The following is an 18,589-nucleotide window of genomic DNA, read 5'->3' on the forward strand; positions in this document are numbered from 1 at the left end:
ACTACTACTACTACTACTACTACTACTACTACTACTTTTACTACTACCACTTTTACTACTACTACAACAACTACTACTATTACTACTACTAATAGTACTACTAAAAATAATAATAATAATATAAGAATAAGAATAATAAGAATAATTTGGTAGACAATGGAAGGAAAAACTGTACCTGTTTTTTGTATTATTATTTTATTTTATAAATGTAACACCACAGCACTCTTAATAAACATAAAATATGCTCAATGCTCAGAATGCTTATTATTTTGGCCCCATTAAAGAGTTAGTGAAATTTTGACAAGGAAAAAATATTCTTGAGACGTGTTGTTTCCACTGTACGTATAGTACTTTATTATCAGTAAAGTGCTATATTAGTGTTGTTACTCTGTAAAAATAAAAGCATCTTTGAGGGAACTTCCGTTTATGTGGGAGGAGTTAAACCATAGCGCACATGTTTACATTCTACTAGGACAGGGGGAGGGGTGCTAACCTGGGGACTGAATTGTTGCCACGAGATTGAAGGTAGGTACAATTGACAGGTTACATTTAACAAAGAGCGACTCAACAAATAGCAAACAATTGCCCTTGGACACAATTGTCCCCGGATTTGTTGACTGTCCCTAAGTTGACAGTTAGCTTGCTAGCGTCTATAAGACTCACTATCTTAAATGTTCAATAGACTTGCACGCAGCAATTGGATGATATAAAATAAAAGATTTGTGTTAGTTCGCGAAGCAAATTATTTTTCCTTATAATAAAATGAATGGATCGTCTATTAAAGTGGATTTTTTTCTTGTCTTCTGATCTCAATAAAGATTTAAGCATCAAGTGCATGTATAGCAATTTAATATTTTAAAATGAGCTTTAAACATATTTTACACCGTTTTTTTAGTGTTGACAGGAAAACTTTGTATAGTTTTTGAGAATGTGCTGAAGGACAGCAAATAAAGGCCAGATGTCGCTTTCAACCAGAAAATGGCAGCAAAAAAGACTTTAAAAACAGATTGATTTGTAATTTTATTGCATATTCATGTTGTTTTGTGCTTGGGTGTCCCTTCTGCTCATTTATGGTCAGTTCCCACGAGATCGGTACTGACCTTGGCTCAATTTGAAGCCAAGTAGCCACTCTTAGATCTGATGTCAGCTGTTGCAGGGCGGTAGTTTTGTTTACCAGACGCTCAAAAAAGGTTGCACGCACTTTGACTCAAGAACACTATGACCTTTTTGTTTTTATAGCTATAGTTTTGTGCAGGAAGCTAAAACATGCTCTTTTCAAAATGTAAACGGGAATGCACATTGTGATCTAAAGTCCACTACTGTGTAAATATGAAGTTATATTCTAGATTATTCTAAATTTAACTAACTGTATTGAAAAAGACTGAGTTTTCCTTTTGTTTTCTTTATCTGCTCTAAAAGTTGAGTATTTTGATTACATTTATCTGGGCTGACTGAGACATTTGACCTCTGATCACCTTCAAGTGACCTACTTTACCTTATGTTCCCCAGACTAGAAGAGAATATATTGCATTCTTTGTCCCTGCTTTCGAGTGAATGAATTAAATTATTATTATTAGATTAGTACCTCCCTGTTAAATTAAAAATAGATGTCATGTGTCGTCCATACCAAACGATGCCTTTTAAACTGACTGTAATGGAATCTATTTATTACTAATCTGAAATTGTGTTTTTTTCTTATTGACGTGGAGAGTGATTGCAAATAAGTGCTATATTTTTTTGCTATGATAAAATAAGAAAAATGGCATAATTAATTAAATAATTAAATAATAAAGCCCATTATTTTTTGGCATATTGATTAATTTTATTAAATTTTCCCTTTTTTTCCCTCCAGTCCTATGACAATGTCTTCCAATGCTCGCATTTGCATTGTTTGGATTAATCCTATGGATATTTTTCAAACTTTGGAAAATAAATAGCCAGCAAGTTGCGATGCCTGAGAAAGGAGAGGAAACTCCATCAGGTGACAGCCCCCCTGCACCTCAAGAGGATGTGGCTGCTGCCCACCCCTCGCATTTGCATCAACAATGTGCATCAGCGCAGCCTAAGGAGCACAGCCTCCAAGCTGACAGCTCCTCTGCGAGACTTCAGGTGAAAAAGCAACAACCGCCTGTCATCGCCCAGGAGGAACTTTTGACGACTAACGTGCCAATGCTCCGATCCGGGCCCAAGGCAAGGGAGCGTCTCAAATTTATTCTGGGAGCCTCGGAGGACAATTCTTCAGACGAGGAGACCTTAACTGCCAAACCGCCAAGTGGAGCGCCACAGCCGTCCACTTCCCTTGCCAAATCACCTCGTCAGCCGACGTCACCTGAAGCGCCACGGCTAAATTCGGGCATGAAGTAAGATTTCTATTCAATGCATGCATCATATAACATGTGAATGACATATCAATTATAGGTTTTTTATTGTTTATTAGTTAAGTAGTGTTAGGAACACTATTTCTCCCCCGGTCCTATATATTGGACTCTTATCATCTGACTGAAACAAGCTGACCTGTGCTATTGTTGTATTATTCACACCCTCTTTGCTCTATTATTGGCTCCAGAGTCACTTTGAAATTTGGGCTGGGACCCCAGCTCAGAGTACGGTCAATAGCAGACCACACCACCTTCCCTCTAAAGTCGGTAAATACTTTTTGGACCAAAATTTATTATATTTCATTGTTGTTATTCTTTTACTTCATTGTTGATTGCAAATCTCAAGGAAAGTTTTTTTATAGAGCATTTCGTCATTTGGTACAGTAAATCTTAAAATAATCCACTTTCAATGCCGTGCAATTTGAAATGAAAATAAAGTAAATAAAGTGGGATAAAATGTATAAAAATATTCTTCATCTTAGCACACCAGTATTGATAACAAGTTTTTAATTTACGATGTGCTTTTTCCCCTCCCTCTTTCATATATCAGACCAAACATTTCTTGTTTTATATCAAATAGGGTTTCCCAAATTATTTGTATCTGCTTAATACCAGAATAATTATATATAGTAGATGATTTGACATTGATTTCTTCCCAGCCAAAAGTTGTCTTACAGAGACACGAGACACCAAATCACTTCAAGGAACACTTTGTTTTCTTCTTTTGGGTCTGCTCCGTTTGGACATTTTAAATGGGCTGCTTGTTGTAAAGCCTACTCGATCTTATCTTCCGCGCATCTGGGAGGGGACAATCGGAAGGCAGGAAGTGTTATTTTTCCCTTTCACTTTCAAAACGCACTAAATTATGAGTCTTGCTCAACCATGATGGAGGGAGATGCTTTTCAAAATCCTCCCTGGTCCTTGTATTTTCAAAGGTAGGCCACTTCTATCTAGCATTGTCATTTGAGACCATCCACAGCCATTGTGTGTTTTGTTTCTAGTCTTTATTAGTGCAGTAGTTTGAAACAGATGCTGTTGCAGATGATTTTAAAGAGGAAGAGTTACTCACATTGCTGTGTACTCATGCAGTTATATAAGCGCTTACGCGTATTGGTATGTGCACGTTTTGTGTATACTTCAGAGAAGGGAATACTATCATGTAAAGGGTAACTTTCCTCAAAAGACAGATTGAAAGATATAATACAAAGTGTATATACAATCTTGTGCACTTTAATTCCAAGTGCAGCCTTTGGCTAGTGAGGCTATATATACACACATAGCAATGAATCTTTGCATATCGCCTTTAATTTGCACCTTCTGTGTGAAATCAAGTTTGTCCGTTGTTTATGATGAATTTTATTAATGCATTTGAACTTAAATATTCCCACTTAAAAATATTTTACTTGCACAATGTTTAGTTAAGGAAATGTTTAGTTTATTTTGAGTTATAATCATGTCTTTACATTGTGAGTTATTGTTGTGAGAAATAATGTCTGTATAAACACAATTTACACACACCAGCACAAAATAAGATAAGGACATTCAGTATTATAGATTGGGCCGCTGCATCGCCAGAACTGAACTTTGACTTTGACTTTGGCTTTTGATTTCAACACCTTATTGTCTTCATTCAGCCCTTCAGTTGTTTACCGGTGTGGCTGTTTAGAATTCTCGGCTCTCTTCAGCTACCTGTCGCTCGCATTATGGACGGGTTCATCTGAGCCAAATTCATACCACTATTTCAACATTTTCTTGCTTTAGGCCCAGCATGTCTGGTCCTCACTTGGTAAAAAAAGGACGTGAGCAAAGAAAGATGGATCTTCATAGAGACTTCACTGTCGCTTCACCTGCTGAGTTTGTAACCCGTTTTGGCGGAAACCGTGTCGTCGAAAAGGTGAGTCTTCTACCTTGATGTTTTTATGCATTTTATTGATTTGCATTTTCAAGAAATATTTTAAAATCTATAGGAAAGAAATGGTTCTGGATTTGGATTTATCTCCCTTTAGTGTTTAAGACAACCCCTTCATTGTAACATTGAAGTCCCAAAAATGTTTCAGTGTAGTATAGTTGTCCATTTTGAGTGTTTTTACAGGTGCTTATCGCCAACAATGGCATAGCTGCCGTCAAATGCATGAGGTCTATTCGACGTTGGTCCTACGAGATGTTTCGAAATGAGAGGACCATCCGCTTTGTGGTGATGGTAACCCCTGAAGATTTAAAAGCTAATGCAGGTATTACTTTGTAGTTCCTATTGAGTACTTTATCAATACGTCATGAAATTAATTTCTCTGTCCTTGTTTTCAGAATATATCAAAATGGCAGACCACTATGTCCCTGTCCCTGGTGGGCCAAACAATAACAACTATGCGAATGTAGAGTTGATAGTAGACATTGCGAAAAGAATCCCAGTGCAGGTAAATATTGACAAATCCATTACTTGACAAAAAACAAGGGGGATGTCAACTCAAGATATTGTTTGTCAATAACAGGCAGTGTGGGCTGGATGGGGACACGCCTCCGAAAATCCCAAGCTCCCCGAGTTGCTGGATAAAGCAGGAATTTCCTTTTTAGGTAACACAAATTAGAAAAAAAATGTTTTTTTTTTTTATTTGCTCTGCTTGCTTTTAATTGTGTGTTTATTGTAGGACCATCCAGTAAGGCTATGTGGGCTCTTGGAGATAAGGTGGCCTCCTCAATTGTGGCCCAGAGTGCAGACATTCCCACACTACCATGGAGCGGTTCAGGTTTGACTTCATCATAGACATTACAGATACTATGTTGTATTTTCTTCTCCCCTAAGGTCATAATAACATTTGTTGAGACTAGTCCATCTTTTCAAATTGGTAAAATAAAGATATAAACATGTTAAAAGAAAAACAAACACATTTAATCCTTCAGTGCTTCCTGACCCAAGGTCTTCTTATTTACCAAATTCATGCAAGAATCTAAAAGGTTTTGTTGATTCACATTCTTAAAATCTCAGGCCAATGTAAAGTGTTCCAATAACCTACAAAATATATTTTGGAACGAGAAAGTGCATGTTCAACTCGAGAAGAATCGAGCTTTGAGCCCAGATTCAGAACTGTGAGGTTTGCATGTGAACCACTAGACCACTGTTTTGACTTAGTTTGTGTTTATTTACCAAGAGAATTCTAATGATAACACACTGTTTCCCACTCTTGTCGTGTTCCAGGTCTGAAAGTGGACTGGACTGAGACTGAACAAATCACTGGCAATGTAATCAGTGTTCCTCCTGAGATCTACACACAGGGCTGTGTTCAGGATGTAGATGATGGTCTGGCGGTATGCTTGTTCAATAATCCTATCTAGCTGACAATTATCAGAATATGTTTCAGGAGGAGTGGTCATTTTAAAAAAAGTACTTTTTTTGTATTAGAGAGCTGAGACCATTGGTTATCCAGTTGTCATCAAAGCTTCAGAGGGTGGAGGTGGAAAGGGGATCCGGAAAGTAGAAAGTGCGGACAGCTTTCCAACCTCATTTAGGCAGGCATGTGGATTATTTTCATTGTACACTTCCACTATTGTAATGCTTCTAGTGTTAAACCAAGCTTGTACATTGTGTGTAGGTTCAGACAGAAGTTCCTGGCTCTCCCATTTTCATCATGCAGCTGGCCCAACATGCTAGACACTTGGAGGTTCAGATACTGGCGGATGAATATGGAAACGCCATCTCGCTATTTGGGCGAGATTGCTCCATTCAAAGAAGGCACCAGAAGATCATAGAGGAAGCACCCGCAACCATAGCTTCATCCTTGACATTCGAACACATGGAGCAGGTTAGTCACCTTATATTACATGTAATATTTTTTTGATATTAACAATTATCATGCACTAGATTTGTATGGTGATTTTCAGGATTTTCAAGGATGCTTTTCATTCATAATCTCCTAATGTAACCATGGCTATTATTTATACTATTATGTTTTGTTTCTTCTTTCTGACCTAGTATGCAGTTAGACTAGCCAAAATGGTGGGCTATGTCAGTGCTGGAACGGTGGAATATCTTTTCTCTGAAGATGGGAGTTTTCATTTCTTGGAGCTAAATCCTCGTCTACAGGTAGAACATCCTTGTACAGAGATGATTGGGGATGTAAATCTTCCGGCTGCCCAACTTCAGGTAAAACTTTCATTGAACAAAGAATGCTCTCCATAAGAATTATGCAATATAAACTAGTTTTAGTTAAAAATCCAATTCCCATTTATCGATCCTTCTCTGCTGTCTCAAAATTGACATTTGGTCACATGTTTAATAGTTTTCTAACTGTTTGCATCCTACACCAGATTGCCATGGGCATCCCACTTCACAGAATAAAAGACATCCGTTTGCTCTATGGAGAAACTGCTTGGGGTGATAGCATTATTAATTTTGACAATCCAGAGTGTCCACCTAGTCCACGAGGGCACGTCATAGCTGCTCGAATCACCAGTGAGAACCCTGATGAGGTAGAGATTGTCTCACCACTTCTACTCATTTTCCATTCATTTTCTTGAACATTATTTTTACCCTGTTGTTTTCAGGGATTCAAACCCAGTTCTGGCACTGTTCAAGAGCTGAACTTCCGTAGCAGTAAAAATGTCTGGGGTTACTTTAGTGTTGGACCAACAGGTGGTCTGCATGAATTTGCCGACTCACAATTTGGACACTGTTTCTCTTGGGGTGAAAACCGAGAAGAAGCCATATCGTAAGTGTCTTTTTGATTTTATTCATTTGTTTTTTAATTCACCATTCCCTGTATCAAAACATTGTATTTTGGCCTGTCACCAAACTATGGTCTTCATATGGTCGTATAAAATCAATGAGGCTCCCCAGTTATACATTGTTGGTAAAATTAACACTTTTCAAGGATTAAAAAAACAAAACTCCTCAGTGTAAAACAAACACAATATTAAATCATGAATCTATCATTTTCCTCTTCTTTATGATGGCATTTTTTAGTCTAGTGTCAACATTTGGTTGCTATTTGCTTCAGGAACATGGTGGTAGCAATGAAGGAGCTATCAATCAGAGGAGACTTCAGGACCACTGTTGAATATCTCATTAAGCTACTAGAAACGGAGAGCTTTCGAAACAATGACGTAGACACCAGCTGGCTGGATCACCTGATAGCAGATAAAGTTCAGGTGGGAGTCATTTCTTAGCTGTTTTTACTATGCTGACCTGTCAAATTTTGCAACGGGAGGCCATGTGACCTTTTTGTAGGCAGAGCGACCAGACACAATGCTGGGAATTGTGTGCGGGGCTTTGCATGTTGCAGATGCAAACTTCAGAAAAAGCATGTCAGACTTTCTACACTCATTAGAAAGGTCAGTATATAAGACTCAGGCCTTTTAAACATCGACATACTGCTGCTACCAACGCCAATATATCAATTGCAAATCCATACTTTTTTGTGTAATGACAGAGGGCAAGTTTTGCCTGCTGCAAGCCTTCTCAACTCTGTAAGTTTAGATCTTGTATATGAAGGAGTCAAGTTCTGCTTAAAGGTATCTTTTCATTCTACTTTCATAGTACAATTGCCATTTTCACCATTAGTCCATAACCTCTATTGTCGAATTCAGGTGGCTCGCCAGTCCCCAACAACGTATGTCATCATAATGAATGACTCAAACATTGAAATAGACGTCCACAGCCTCAGTGACGGTGGTCTTCTTCTCTCTTACGATGGCAGCAGCCATACTACATATATGAAAGAAGAGCTTGACAGGTAGGAATTCTTCGCCTTCAAAGAGTCAAATTAAAGTCATTCACATTTTTTTACTTTATACTTTATAAACTCTGCAGCTATCGCATCACAGTTGGCAACAAAACTTGCGTGTTTGACAAGGAAAAGGATCCCACCGTTTTGAGATCGCCTTCCGCTGGTAAACTATTGCAGTATATGGTTGAAGATGGTGCTCATATTTGCGCTGGGGAGATCTATGCAGAGATTGAGGTCAGATTGGAGATAAATGCATTTTCACCAGCCCATAATCTTGGTCACACAAACGCGCTATGGTAGGATATGTAAACAGATTTTTGTGTCGTGGTCTCAGGTGATGAAGATGGTGATGGCTCTGACTGTAGAGCAGGCAGGACATATACATTTTATTAAGAGGCCCGGTGCAGTTTTGGAATCCGGTTGCATGATGGCACATATCAACTTGGACGACCCCAGCAGCATACATCGGGTAAGTTAACCTGTATAACCCTTAAAAATGTGCTTACACCGCCATAAAAATATAATTAAAAAAACAACAACTGGCTAACTCAAACCAACAGGCAGAAATAAGTATATAATTAATGGAAAAAAATAAAAATTGAGCTAAATGGATCAGTCTACATTGATCCATTTAACCTGATTTTATAATCTTTAAAATATAGCTAGCATATTTCATTGGGATTTGTCCAAAAATAATAGTAGAGTATCAATTTTAATTGACGTGCTCACCAAGAAGGTGAACTCCAAGCACAAAGTGAGCAAGAACTTGAGGCCGAGCGCTCTAATAAAAACAGTGTTATGTCATCCGTTCTGTTCTGAAGTCCTGTTCACCTTAATTACATTAAGTTCTTTCATAACTTAGGTGGAACTCAACACCGGCACCCTACCACCTCAGCATCCTTTGCCCATCGTTGGTGAAAAGCTCCATCAGGTGTTCCACAGCATCCTTGATAACCTGGTGAAAGTAATGGACGGCTACTGCCTCGAAGAGCCTTACTTTACCAGCAAGGTACATTTTGGCAATTTTACCTGCTGCAGAATTTTGATCAACATCAATTGACCTTTCTGACTAGAAAAGTGTACTATTGCTGGCTTCCTTTTCCAGTTGAAACAGTGGGTAGCAACCTTGATGAAGACTCTGAGGGACCCCTCTCTTCCACTGCTGGAGCTGCAAGAGATCATGACTAGCGTGGCGGGCCGGATCCCAGCTGGTGTTGAGAGAGATATCCGCAAAGTCATGGCCCAATATGCCAGCAATATCACCTCTGTTTTGTGCCAGTTTCCAAGCCAAAGGGTGCAAATTTAACATACTTGTTTCCTATAAATAGAAATACTTCCAAATCTTGTATTTGGTACAAACTAATAATTTCACTAGGTAATGCTGAACAACATTTTTTTTCAATCCAGATTGCAAATATTCTCGACAGCCATGCAGCTACTCTTCAGAGGAAGGCGGATCGAGAGGTGTTCTTTATTAACACTCAGAGTATTGTTCAATTGGTACAAAGGTTAGCGTGATCATATTTCTCAGTGTTACTAAAATGTATTTTTGTCATTAGGGCTGCACTGACTTAAGTTTTTTGACTGGTGTTCTAGGTATCGCAGCGGCATACGTGGTTACATGAAGTCTGTTGTTCTGGATCTGCTGAAGCAATACCTTCAAGTTGAGATGGAGTTTCAGCAAGGTAGCAGTCCGATCAATGTTTTCTGGGTTAATATAGTCTCTATCCTAACCAAGCATTGTGTGGGATATTATCTTTATCCACAAGCAGCTCACTACGACAAGTGTGTAATCAACTTGAGGGAGCAGTACAAACCTGACATGAGTCCTGTACTGGAATACATTTTTTCTCATGCCCAGGTCTCCAAGAAGAATATCTTGGTCACAATGCTCATTGTAAGGCATTTGTTATATTCATGGTAGTTGGATTTTTACACAATTTAGAATATATTTGACTTTGTATAGGATCAACTTTGTGGAAGGGATCCCACCCTGGCAGATGAGCTGATGGCCATTCTGAATGAACTGACTCAGCTCAGTAAGATGGAGAACTCCAAAGTAGCTTTAAGAGCCAGACAGGTAAGACCTTTAGCAGAGTACTTAAATATAATATTCTTTAATACAAGCATGTCATTTGCTATTTTTTTTAATTTTTGGTACTTTACTGATATGCATACATTTTTTGTGTGATATTTTGGCGTAGGTGCTGATTGCCTCTCATTTACCTTCTTATGAACTGAGACACAACCAAGTGGAATCCATCTTCCTCTCGGCTATTGACATGTATGGTCATCAGTTTTGCCCTGAGAACCTAAAGGTATAATTGCTATAAATATGAAAAGCTTTGGCATCAAATCATTTGTCATCTTCTATATCCACCAGAAACTCATCCTTTCTGAAACGTCAATATTTGACGTCTTGCCAAATTTCTTCTACCACTCCAATCAAGTTGTGTGTATGGCTGCGTTGGAGGTATGCCCATTTGAACTCACTCTCAAACTTGCTTATTCATTAGGTCATTTAGTTATAATGATTTATTGTGCTGTTTTTTCCCCATCAGGTGTATGTGCGAAGAGCTTACATCGCCTATGAGCTCAACAGTATCCAGCATCACCAGCTTAAAGATGGAACGTGCGCTGTAGATTTTCAATTCATGCTGCCTTCGTCACATCCCAACAGGTAACATTTTGACTTTTGCCAAAACAACTACAATTCAGTGATGAGTGGCGACGAGGTGGTGGACTTCCCCCTAAAGCAGCTGTGGAAAGAGCACATAAAGCAACTCATAGTTTGGTTTTGATAACATTGAAGCATATAACATTTTGTGTCATTTTTTAATGTCTCACTGTGTCTTTGTAGAATAGCTTTACTTACTGAAGTGCATGTAATAATGCCTAGCGGTACAGGAGGTTGAAAATCCTCCACTGCTAATATTGAATTGTCAATCATCTTATTTCAGAGGGAGCAGCCCTACTCTGAACAGGTAGAGTAAAGCTCCTCCCAGTCAACTACACCTGATGGTGTGTATGTCTTACAGTAAAGCATGCCAGCTGCATTGTAATCCCTTTTTTTCCCACTTCCTTTCAATCCAAAAGCGTTTTGTATTGAAGGACTCGTATAACAAGTCCTTCCTAATTCCCCTTTTGTAGCTGAACTTCTCCATATGCAACACTTTTCTCTATTTGTAGTATATCCATACAGAGCTTTCTTTTAGGTTCAACCATCATTTAATTCACTTTTGCTAACATTTCTCTTACAAAACCCATGCCTGAGATATTTATTGTCTTCATGAGAGCAAATAATTATTTTGATGAAATGAAACAATTAAGGTACAATATGTCATTCATTCTGCTTACGCAGAATGGTGATCATTTTATTTGGATTAAAAATGCAAAATTGCTACAATGATGGCCTAAATTACACAGAGCTGTTTACATTCAGAATATTTTTTGACAAAGCACACATGACAATTCTTTCTTTTTTTTCTTTTAGGCTTCCTGCCCCACTGAATGCTTCAGTCCAGTCAAAGATGCGACGACAAAGCAGTGATCTCTTCTTGGAAGGATCGCTATCTCCACCTTGTCAACGAATGGGCGCTATGGTAGCCTTCCAGTGTTTTGACGATTTCAAAAGGTCCAACTAGCAATCATTTTCCACTCTCGTTTTCAATCGATTAAGATTGCTGACTTGAAATTGTTTGGTCTGTTAGGAACGTTGATGAAGTTCTCTGCAGTTTTGCAGAGCCCCTGATGGAGAGCCAGCCATTTTTAGAATCCTGCTCTAGTTTTTATGAAGAAGAGAACTTTAAAGTGAGTGAATGCTCTTGTTGTCGTTTGGTTTACTATCGATCTCTAAGGTACATCTCCCTCTTCTTGACAGAACACACGTGAGAATCCAATCCACATTATTAACGTGTCAATAAAAACAGCCGACACTGAGGATGATGATGACTTAGTGACTGCCTTCACATCCTTCGCCCAGTCCAAGGTCAGCTCACATAGACTTGTACTGTGATTTCAATCATTACAAAATAACTTATTATACTCTTCTTCTTTTCCTCCCATAGAGGTCATCCCTGTTTGAATATGGCATCAGAAGAATCACATTTTTGGTTGCACAGAAGGTAATTTTTTTTCCATCTGATGCATTTTCTTTTGCCAATTCCTATGAATATGACTATCTTTATATACGCTCAGTGTACAGTACAATCCAGTGCATCATTTCATTCTTTTCCCAACAGAGGGAGTTTCCCAAGTTCTTCACTTTCAGAGCAAGAGATGGGGTTCTTGTCTATTTTTTTAATTTCAATTTGAATGGTGCAGTTTGATAAACTCCATCTGAATGTCTGTTCTTTTCCACAGTTCCAGGAAGATCGTATTTACCGTAATCTGGAGCCAGCTTTAGCCTTTCAGCTCGAACTGAATCGCATGAGAAACTTTGACCTGACTGCGGTCCCTTGTGCAAATCACAAAATGCACCTTTACTTGGGAGCTGCTCGTGTACAGGAGGGTGCCGAAGTTACAGATTACAGGTTCTTCATTCGAGCTATTATTCGCCACTCCGATCTGATTACAAAGGCAAGAGACTGCTCACCTTTTTTGAGCAAGAGATTCTTTTTATTTAAAAATACAACATATGTGGACATCAGATGTTTTATATTAGGTAGGAAAGTAAGGCTTTTATCTGGACCAAAATACCCAATTTGTCCATTTGTCTGTGTGCAATCAGGAAGCGTCTTTTGAGTATCTCCAGAATGAGGGAGAACGTCTTCTGCTGGAGGCCATGGACGAATTGGAGGTGGCCTTCAGTAACACAACTGTGCGCACTGACTGCAACCACATCTTCCTCAATTTTGTTCCTACTGTCATTATGGACCCATCTAAAGTGAGCGCGCACTGTACATCACTGATGCACATTTCTTTTGGAATACATGTCCGATCTTTTATTTTATACTGTTACCTGTAATCTCTGTTGTTGTTGAGAATCTTTGTGTGCATTTGGCTCCCAGATTGAGGAATCTGTACGTTCCATGGTGATGCGTTATGGAAGCCGTCTTTGGAAACTGCGAGTCCTGCAAGCTGAGCTAAAAATCAACATTCGCCTGACTCCCACCGGACATGCCATTCCTATCCGTCTTTTTTTGACGAACGAGTCTGGGTATTATTTGGACATCAGTCTGTATAAGGAAGTGACCGATCCAACTTCTGGCCAGGTATGACCATTTTAACTATATTTGTTTAAATCGTGAGTTAACTGATTCTGTGTCATTTCCCTTGTAGATAATGTTCCAGTCATATGGTGACAAACAGGGACTTTTGCAGGGGATGTTGATCAACACTCCCTATGTTACCAAAGATTTGCTGCAAGCTAAGCGTTTTCAGGCTCAAACTCTTGGCACAACATATGTGTATGACTTCCCTGAGATGTTCAAGCAGGTGCTTTTATTATACTATTGTTGATTTTTTTGTCCAGGTTCTCTCTGCCATAAAAAATATTTTTGCAGGCTCTGTTTAAGCAATGGGGTTCAGGGGACAAATATCCCAAAGATATGCTGATGTGCACTGAGCTGGTTTTGGACCCACAAGGTCGACTGGTGCAACTGAACCGCTTGCCAGGGGACAATGATGTAAGATACACATACAACAGAATGCATGAAATTTGGGCCATTCCAGAAATGGAGGACATTTTGGCTTCGGAATTCTTGAAAAACAAGCTTTCACATATGGTGTTACTTGCTCATGTAATTATTTCCCTTTGCACCTCTATCAGGTCGGAATAGTTGCATTCAAGATGAAGATGAAAACACCAGAATACCCAGGAGGCCGAGACATTGTTGTCATTTGTAATGACATCACTCACATGATTGGGTCTTTTGGACCACAGGAAGATGAGTTGTTCCTCAGAGCTTCCGAGTTGGCCAGAGCTGAGGGAATCCCTCGCATTTATATTGCTGCCAACAGCGGTGCACGCATTGGTCTTGCTGAGGAGATCAGACACATGTTCCAGGTGGCATGGATTGATCCTTCTGACCCATATAAGGTGAAGGCCTGCTAGGGTTAAAAAAAAGGACCTGGGGATCTGACTCAGTCTCCTTTTTTCAAGATCAATGAATTATTTTATTTTCTGTTTTTAGGGTTTTAAGTACCTTTATCTGACACCACATGACTACACACGTATCAGTGCCACCAATTCGGTACACTGTCACCATGTGGAAGAAGGAGGGGAATCCAGGTATCACAAGCAAATTACACAACCTGTAGTGCTCCTTTTCTTTCTATAACTAGGTTGGCTAATGTCATTGTCACGACTACCAGGTACATAATTACGGATATCATTGGAAAGGATGAAGGTCTTGGGGTAGAGAACTTGCGAGGATCAGGCACCATTGCTGGAGAATCTTCACAGGCCTATGAAGAAATCATTACTATTAGTATGGTAAGGTGTCATGGCTGACACATTTAACTAAAATCTCAGTAACATTTTTATACATTGGTCATTGGTCATTCTAGGTAACCTGCCGTGCTATCGGAATTGGGGCATATCTAGTACGTTTGGGCCAGAGAGTTATCCAAGTGGAGAACTCTCACATCATCCTAACTGGGGCAAGTGCATTGAATAAGGTTTGTTAAGTCTTTTTGTTTGTTTGTAAAAAAAAAAAAAAAAAAAAACAATGCCCAAAAAATCTTTTCAAATATTTGGAAACATTTTTCAAGTAGGGGCCTATAGGCTGACTGGCGACCAGTCTAGGGTGGAGCCTTTCACCCAAAGTCAGCTGGGATTAGCTCCTGCAAACTTGTAAATTGCCCAAGAACCCTTCGGATAGAGGCTTAGGTAAACCCTCTTATTTGCAGGTGCTGGGCAGAGAGGTGTATACCTCCAACAACCAATTGGGGGGCATCCAGATCATGCACAACAATGGAGTCACACACACTACTGTTCCAGATGATTTCGAGGGGGTCTTCACCATTCTCCAGTGGCTTTCCTACATGCCAAAGGTCCTACTGAATGTTACATCAGCTACCACTTCCATGATCATTTTTGTTATACTAATAACATGTTCTTTCTTCTTCTGACAGAACAAACACTCCCCTGCACCTGTTGTACCAACCACAGATCCAGTTGACAGAGAGATCGACTTCACTCCTACCAAAGCCCCGTATGACCCCCGCTGGATGCTGGTTGGGAGACCCCATCCAAGTGAGCAATATAGACATGATTTTTTTTAAATGCTAGTTTTTGGTTAATTAAATATATTTTTCTTTGTCTTAACCATTCCTAGCCATAAGAGGTGCCTGGCAGAGTGGATTCTTCGACCATGGCTCCTTCATGGAAATCATGGGCTCTTGGGCTCAGACGGTTGTCGTTGGCAGAGCTCGGTAAATATCTTCTATAAATACATAGGATACTGTGCCATAATAATTGAATTGTTGATTGAAATCATTTAGGTTAGGAGGGATCCCTCTTGGTGTAATTGCTGTTGAAACACGGACTGTTGAATTGACTATTCCAGCTGATCCTGCCAACTTAGATTCGGAATCAAAAGTGAGTCTAGTATTTATGAAACATGTACACTTGCCATTCAATTTTAAATTTACCAAATTTTAAGAATACTTTTTTTTCTTTTTTAAAATAAGAATATAAAATGGTTTAACAATAGAAGATACAGGATATTCGTTTGATGACGAAAATGTCTGTGTTATATACTTAAGGTTCTCCAACAGGCTGGTCAAGTGTGGTTTCCAGATTCAGCCTTTAAAACAGCTCAAGCCATTTGCGACTTCAACCGTGAGCGACTGCCGCTAATGGTGTTTGCCAATTGGAGGGGCTTTTCAGGTGGAATGAAAGGTGAAGCATGGGCGCTAAAGATAAATTGAATTATGTGAAAAGCATGGTCAATATATTGAGTAATTCATGGTTGCTTCTGTTATATTGTTTCCCAGATATGTATGACCAGGTATTAAAGTTTGGTGCTTACATTGTGGATGCCCTGCGTGGTTTCCAACAACCTGTTCTGGTCTACATTCCACCGCACGCTGAACTAAGAGGCGGGTCCTGGGTTGTTATTGACCCTACTATTAACCCACTTTGTATGGAGCTCTATGCGGACAGAGAGAGCAGGTGTGAGAAGGATTTCTATATCAAGTATGTGATAATCAACATCATGCCGCTCATTAAATATCCTTGCTTCCATTCAGAGGGGGTGTTCTAGAAGCCGAGGGCACAGTAGAGATCAAATTCAGGAAAAAGGACCTGTTGAAAACCATGAGAAGGCTGGACTCCATCTACGCTGGTCTGGTTGAGAAGCTCGGTAAGTGATTCGATTTCAAAAGTTACACTAATGAGCATTTCCGTGATAAATTCCGTACTTTGTAGCTTCTCTAGATCTTCCCGAGAAGCAATGTAAAGACCTGGAGGCAAAGCTGAAAGCAAGAGAAGAGTTCCTTTTACCCATCTACCACCAGGTAGCAGTGCAGTTTGTGGATCTTCACGATACCCCTGGCAGGATGCAGGAGAAAGGAGTTATCACTGTAAGTGTGCATACACTACATCCCACTTCATCTTATGACAGGTGACAAATAAAAATCTGTTTCACTTTATTTTACCTGCACAGTCAGTGATGGCTTGTAAACCTTTTTAGGCCATTTGATACTTTTAAGTCTTCACGCTTTTTTGCAAAGATTCCTCCATGTTCCTTGCATCTTATTATGGTATTATCAAGTCATTGAAGGTGAAAATTAAAACAATATTATGCTTGCAGATTAGGATGGTAGTTGATTTCAAAAACTGCCTTTTTTTGTTCACATTGATTGTACATTGATTCTTTTGACAGAAGGTCAGTAAGAACTAAGCAGTTAAATGCAACTTTATAATATAGTGAATCTAATGAAGTCGGCTAATTCGTAATATTTTTTTATACACCCATACCAGGATATTTTAGACTGGAAGAATGCACGGCCCTTTTTCTACTGGCGTCTCCGGCGCCTCCTTTTGGAGCAGGCGGTGAAGTATGAGATTCTCAAAGCCAACAAAGACCTCAGTGATGGACACATGCAGTCCATGCTGCGTCGTTGGTTTGTTGAAATAGAGGGAGCAGTCAAGGTTGGTTGCTATTTCAATATATATGTTTATATATTTTTTAGAAGTACTGTTTCAGCAGACTGCATTGTAAACCTGACATGCAACAGTTGAATGTTTTGACCCATTTTTTTTTTTTTTTACAAATTATACATCCCCTCCAACCTTCTTCTCTAGGCATATCTGTGGGATAACAACCAAGCAGTTGTTGAGTGGCTTGAACAACACTGGTCCAGAGAAGATAACATTCGATCTGCCATTCGTGAAAATATCAAGTACCTGAAAAGGGAAAATGCCTTGAAACATATCCGCGGGTAAGTAAAAGACAGCTACACCAACCTCTACAGATTAAGAGTACCTATAGAATGGGGACAAAGAGACAAATCCGCAATATTTTTTAATTTTTCTCCAATATAATATCAGAAAAATGAAATTATTTTCGACGAGAGGCATTTTCACCAATCGTATTATCCAAGAATAACTAAGAAAAGCCAGTTTAAATGTGTTCATTCCGTTTTACATTTACTTACTAATTTTCTTTGTTCTTGTTCCAAAGTTTGGTTGAAACCAACCCTGATGTCGCCATGGACTGCATCATCCACATGAGCCAGAACATTACTGCGTCACAGAGGGCCAAACTCTCTCGTTTGCTTGCTACCATAGACAACAGCAGCACCAGCTGAACTGTGGAACATTTGTAAGGCTTGTATTACCATAAAATAATTCTAACTATAAGCTTTCTTACAATAGACATACAATTGAACAGCAATAAGTGCCATGGTAAAGAACTTTTTTAATGAACCACTTTGTATTAAATAGTGTTGATAATGGAAGGAAAATGGTCAACTTCCAAATTCCACGAGAGTTTAATAATGACACTAGACCTTTTTGGTCTAGGATACCACATTTGGTCACTGTAATGCACATTGCACTTCTGCTTTTCTACATGCATGACACTGGTGTTACTTTAGCCTTATACGCACTCACAAAGCTTCGTATTTTTAGTCGAGATATTTGTGCAAAATAGTTACATATTGGCTTATGATTGTGGAAACATTCATGTCGGAGTGCTAATATTTAGCACTAAGTGTAATTTGTGTTGCAGTATGTATTTCAGGGCTCCTAATCAATTTCAAGGATTTTTAAGCATATGACCTAACTTTTAGTGTTAATGAATATAACACATTTCAGGTTTCACAACTTTGTGTAAAAGTTATGTAATCCACTCCACTTGAACCAAGACACCAAATATAGAATTTAATACCGTCATTTAAACTTTTGTTTGAATGCATTTGTTTATATATGTCCACTGAATGCCAGACATTTCAGCTAAAAATATACCATTTCATTTGAATATAAGCTGTTATTTTTCAATTTGACTAATCATGTCATTAATAAATATCACTGGTTTATTT

General features: G+C 38.9%; 1 protein-coding gene across 1 annotated transcript; it reads left to right on the plus strand.

Moving 5' to 3' along the window:
- Nucleotides 1-437: 437 nt before the first annotated feature.
- On the plus strand, nt 438-18,586 carry LOC144194959 (acetyl-CoA carboxylase-like). The gene is made up of 54 exons (XM_077714219.1): nt 438-525; nt 1,853-2,360; nt 4,140-4,272; nt 4,471-4,609; nt 4,683-4,792; nt 4,868-4,949; nt 5,024-5,122; nt 5,572-5,681; nt 5,776-5,886; nt 5,966-6,175; nt 6,346-6,516; nt 6,681-6,842; nt 6,918-7,081; nt 7,370-7,520; nt 7,600-7,703; nt 7,802-7,883; nt 7,959-8,104; nt 8,182-8,332; nt 8,433-8,567; nt 8,961-9,107; nt 9,204-9,392; nt 9,506-9,606; nt 9,695-9,783; nt 9,871-9,995; nt 10,065-10,178; nt 10,303-10,416; nt 10,482-10,571; nt 10,660-10,778; nt 11,059-11,082; nt 11,592-11,732; nt 11,809-11,908; nt 11,979-12,086; nt 12,166-12,222; nt 12,340-12,381; nt 12,461-12,676; nt 12,828-12,983; nt 13,108-13,311; nt 13,379-13,534; nt 13,603-13,725; nt 13,869-14,138; nt 14,233-14,330; nt 14,414-14,534; nt 14,609-14,719; nt 14,951-15,094; nt 15,176-15,296; nt 15,379-15,475; nt 15,545-15,641; nt 15,809-15,944; nt 16,040-16,217; nt 16,295-16,407; nt 16,473-16,627; nt 17,028-17,198; nt 17,352-17,488; nt 17,731-18,586. Exons 2-54 carry the CDS (start codon nt 1,873-1,875, stop codon nt 17,855-17,857), a joined length of 7,239 nt encoding a protein of 2,412 aa, XP_077570345.1. The 5' UTR covers nt 438-525; nt 1,853-1,872; the 3' UTR covers nt 17,858-18,586.
- The last annotated feature ends 3 nt before the right edge of the window (nt 18,587-18,589 follow it).

Source organism: Stigmatopora nigra, chromosome 4, assembly GCF_051989575.1.
Source record: "Stigmatopora nigra isolate UIUO_SnigA chromosome 4, RoL_Snig_1.1, whole genome shotgun sequence".
Classification (NCBI taxonomy): Eukaryota; Metazoa; Chordata; class Actinopteri; order Syngnathiformes; family Syngnathidae; genus Stigmatopora; species Stigmatopora nigra.